Below are 4,653 nucleotides of genomic sequence, written 5' to 3'. Positions count from 1 at the left end.
GGAGGGAGATCCCAGGGTTTCTGTCACTGCCTGAGTTATCGTGTCACATGTTTCACTGTTGCTCATACCCGGAGCAGTCACAAGACATCAACACTTCAGCCATTACCTCTTTTGTGACTTTTGGGAGCTCAAATGTGAGAGATGCAGAGACTGCCTCTACCTCACCTCAGAGACTCACCTCAAGGTGAATTTGAGAACTCTGGGATTTGATCAGAAAACTCAAAGGCCCCAACTCTAAATTCTGGAAAGTCTCCTGCCCCTGTGCTCATCTCCCCTCGAGGCTCCCCTACTAATTACATATAACAGAGATCTCACGACAACTCAACGTAAGCCCTACACAGCCAGAGAAACCTTTAATGCTGCAGGAGCTCCTAGCTGTGACATCCATTTTTTGGGTGGCTCTTTCCTCTCTCTGCAGCCTGAACAGAGGCGGGATTGAGCTCCTTATGTCTTCCATAATCCAGCAGGTCCTACTTCCACCTGACAGACTCTTCACGTATACCCGACCATTTGCTTTTTGCCTTCTTCACCTCTGCTTTTTTCCTTGCTCACCTTTTATGCCTACCAGTCTTGTCTCCTCAGTGAGCTTTATTCCCCATTCCTTAGATAGGGCGTGTAATTGCACGTTATCTCAAAGCCAGGAAGGACTCTTAATAAAAGATAGATATATATTAGCATAGTGTGCCCCTGGCTTGCTGCCCAGATTCAAAATGATCTGTTCATACACTTTTAAACTGATGGTGTGGAACTGAACACGGATCACATACATCAGGGAAATAAATGCTACCTATTTTTATTATTAAGATCACTTACTGGTTATACTGGAAGTGGCCTTGTCTTTAATGCATTAATTGTGACCTTTATGAATGTTCATGTTCTCCTCATTTGTACAGTGGCTGATTTTGAGGCAAGCAGAGCCATGAAAATATTGATGGCACAGTGATTATTAGCTGGTACTGTTCTGAGGTACTTTGAGGAGGACCAGATTACAACTGCTGCGTTTATTTTCCTCAGGGCTTATTAATGCTTTGTATTAGCTGTGCTTGGACTGTTAACGGAGGAGTTAATTTGTCGTGCTCATATTAAAGAATAGCCTGGCTCCTAGGATGCGCTGATTAGCCAGAGACTTTCCCCTAGAATCTACTTTATTACACAAAGGCCAAATTTCTGTAGTACAAAGAAGGCCACTTTTGTTCCAGAGAAACATAACTATTCATTTCAAACTTTCCCCATAATGCTGGTCCTTTTAGCTCCAGCCTTGGTACATGCAGAAGAGTAGTTACTCTGCATATAAGAACAGAGGCAGCGAGAACAGCAACATAATGCGAACAGTGAAGCCTGCAAAACTACAAACTTAATCCTTCACTTGAGCTCAATTTAACTTCTGTCAAACAATTTGAGGGACGAACTTGCTGCAAGATCTACCCGTCTTACGAAGAGAAACGCTAACAGAGCTCGATTAGCTCGGGCGTAGTCCCAGCAGTATTTGCACTATTGCCAGCGTACGTCTCCCAGGCAAGGCCCGAACTGTGAGGAGCCGCATCGCGTGAACGCTAACACGAATGGCTGTGCAGGTGTGCGACCCTCTGCCAAAACACGAGGCTGAGGCCTCTTCCAGTACAGAAACAGAAACAGGACACAGTGTTCTCCAAGCTGAGGCCCTGGCAGCCCCTAGGTGAAAGGGGTATACTTGGATCGAGTTTCTTCTCAAGCAGGACAACTTCTCTCTCTTCCAAAGCTCTTTGTCTGGACCTCACTCTTCCTCAAAAAGCCTACGGACTGAGGAACGCTCAGTCCCTGAGTTTTCAAACACACAGCAGCCTCTGCAGCCTAACCGGACGTTCAACAAAATCAGAGACGGCTTTCTGTTAGTGTTGAGCCCCATCCCTTCCAGCCCCACTCCCTGCTGCTTTGTCCTTAGCTATGGGACAGGTCACGGCTTCCCTAGCAGCCGGACCCGCGTTCCCACAGGGATTTTCCAGCCCTGGGACGGTTGCTCTCGCCTTCGAGCCCACCATCCCTCTTTGGGCGAAGGGCAGACGCCCCCGCCCGCCTCACCGCCCGCTGCGGCCTGCCCCCAGCGCATGCCCCTCCTGCCCCTCCGCCGGCGCGACGGAGCGGGGCGCCGCTGGGCGAGCAGGCCCCTGAGCCCCGCCTGCGAGCCCGGGACACGGGCCGGCCCCGCCGGCAGGGGCGCGGCCCGCCGCCGCCAGAGGGCGCCCCGCCCGCCGCCGCCGCCGTTTGGCGCCCCCCGGCGGCCGCCGCTAGCAGCTGCGGAGCGGAGCCGGCTGGAAAAGGTTTGTCCTGCGGCGACTCCCGTCCCCCGGCGACGTCAGGCTTGGCAGGGGCGTACGCCTTAACGACCGCTGCGCAGCCGCCCTTGAATGGTGGGAGGCGGGGCGGAGAGGCGGAGGCAAAGCGGGCACGCCGTCTGATTGGTCATCCGCGCCGTCCTTCCCCTCCAGTAGGCGGGGCGCCGGCGCGCCGCTCCCTGCTCATTGGCGGCGGCTGGGAGCCGGGGGGGTGGGGCGGCGCCAGGCCGCTGGGGTTGGTTGCGCTGGCCAGTGGCGGGTGCGAGGGAGTGCGGGGGGGGAGGGGTGGGGGGGGTCCTGAGGCGCCGCTGTCACCGCCGCCTTCCCGCCCAGGCCCGCGGAGCCAGGCGAGCCCGGCGCAGCCCCGTCCGCCCGCGGCGCGGCGCGGCAGGACCATGTCGGCCACGGACGAGCGGGCCAAGGAGATCCTCAGGGGCTTCAAGCTGTATCCGCCCGACGGGGGCCGCGGGGCGGGCGGGCGGGCCCAATCTGCCCCGGCCGGGATTGGGGGGGGGGGGGGGAGGGAGGGTGGCCAGTGCGGGGATCGCCGTCTCCGAGGGCGGGGGCGAGCGGTTGTCATGGAGACCGCCACCACCTCCCCCCCCCGCCGGCTAGGCTGTTCCCAGTGTCGTCCTCCCCTCCCTCGCGGCCCCCCCCCCCCCCGGGAGCGGGGAAGGGCGGGGGGGTCCCCTCCTCCCGGGAGCAGGCTACGCCCAATGGGGAGGGCTGGGGGCACCCTCAGCCCCACCGCGGGGTCCTGGCTGGGCTCCCCCCCCCTCTTCGGGACCGGTCTGGCGGGGGGATCCCGGTCAGGAGGCCGGAGCTGTCCACCGGGCGGCTGCTGACGGGCGGCGCCGGAGCAGCGGGAGCCCCCCGAGCTCGCAGAGGGCAGGTGAGGAGCCGGGAGCCCGGCGCGCTCCGTCCCGGGAGGATCCGCTCCCTCCCCTTCGGCCGTCCTCCTGGCGCGCCCCTCGAGAGCCGCAGCTGCTTAGGCACCTCTGCGCCGAAGGAAATATCTGCTCTCCAAGTGCAGCAGCAGCAGCAAAGTGTCTCGGTCCTTTTCTTGCTGTGAGGTACTGGCACGTGTTTTGTTGGTTGTAAGGTGTCTTTTGTTGCTGATGCTAACATATTATAGGTGCTAATGCCTTTCTGTGCAATTCATTCTGCAGCTTTAGCACTGTAGCTCTCAAAAAGCTTCTCTGTTTTACATCTGAGTGTATTATGTGAATACAGATACAATCCTGAGCAAATGAGACAGATCTGAGCTAGGAAGAAAAATGAGACCCTGTACACACCCTTCCAACCCACAATTTCAGTACAGGAAGGCTCAATCCAAAGGCCCATATGCAAACCAAGAGTGGGAGAAATATGCCCTACTTATAAAATGAAGTAACTTCATTTTATTATAGCAGGTTCTAAGTTTAGAAGACAGATGCAAGCTTCCCAGCTTGACCTTAAGACACAGGGTGAAATCACTTTTTTTTTTTTAAATACTGAAAAAGGATAGAAGTTCCCTCTTGATCTAATACTGTTATTTCTGAACAGCTTTTTGTCAGTAATATGTTTGCGATCTGTATGCCATCTGTAGCAGGATCCGAGATGCTCTAGGTTGGATTTAGCCAAATAGCTACTATTGAACTATAAGCAGATGCTTCTCAACTTTTGAATCACTGTCCCCTCCCCCAACCTTTTAGTAGTGCAGCTGGTTGCTTTGCTTCTAAAGTAACAATGTTGACAATTCTTTTTATTCATGAAGTTGTAATACCTAGTCAAAAATAGTTGAACAGCCTTATGTACAGGCAATTAGCAAAAGCATAAGCTTCTGACAAGACCAGGCTAACATGTTGGTAGAAACGAAAAGTGTTTGGAAAGTTAACCTTAGGGAACAAACTTTTAACTACTTTTCATGTGCATTTGTATATGGTCTTCACTGGAGAGAAAAATTTATGAGGACATTTGTCCAGCTTTGGATGAAATAACTCATTTAGTAGTTTGTTGGCTTAAATACAGAATGTTTTTTTCACCTTGAGAGGTGTGTAACAGAAGGTAAACTTCCGTTATCTCAAGCAGCTATAGTGTAGGCAAAAACATTTAGTAGAAGTACTCTGCACTTCCAGGTTGAAGAACCTCAAGTTCACTCTTCCCTTACATGGTCACTGAAATCGATAGTATTACCTGTGACAACCAAATGACAGGACATTTTTAGGCAGTAAAAGACTTGACCATGCCTCTCTGAGAACATGCTAGAGTATTATGATAGCTCAGCTTACTGTCTGCCATATAGTCCAGACAGCATAAAACCTTTAAGTCCAAGGAGCAAGAAAGCTTTTTCTCAAAAAAA

General features: G+C 53.3%; 1 protein-coding gene across 2 annotated transcripts in view; it reads left to right on the top strand.

The window, feature by feature from the left end:
• Positions 1-2,550: 2,550 nt before the first annotated feature.
• The window catches only part of PDE6D (phosphodiesterase 6D), a 39,246-nt gene continuing 37,143 nt past the window's right edge, over positions 2,551-4,653 (top strand). Inside the window, exon 1 of one of the 2 annotated variants that reach the window (XM_068953839.1) lies at positions 2,551-2,757. In XM_068953839.1, coding sequence (XP_068809940.1) covers positions 2,708-2,757 — 50 coding nt within the window. In that variant the 5' untranslated portion in view covers positions 2,551-2,707. Of the gene's footprint in view, positions 2,758-2,944; positions 3,386-4,653 lie in introns of those variants that run through there. The other variant, XM_068953840.1, reaches the window with a different exon arrangement.

The sequence above is a fragment of the Struthio camelus genome, chromosome 9 (genome assembly GCF_040807025.1).
Source record: "Struthio camelus isolate bStrCam1 chromosome 9, bStrCam1.hap1, whole genome shotgun sequence".
NCBI lineage: Eukaryota > Metazoa > Chordata > Aves > Struthioniformes > Struthionidae > Struthio > Struthio camelus.
This window is presented reverse-complemented; position numbering and strand designations above follow the sequence as displayed.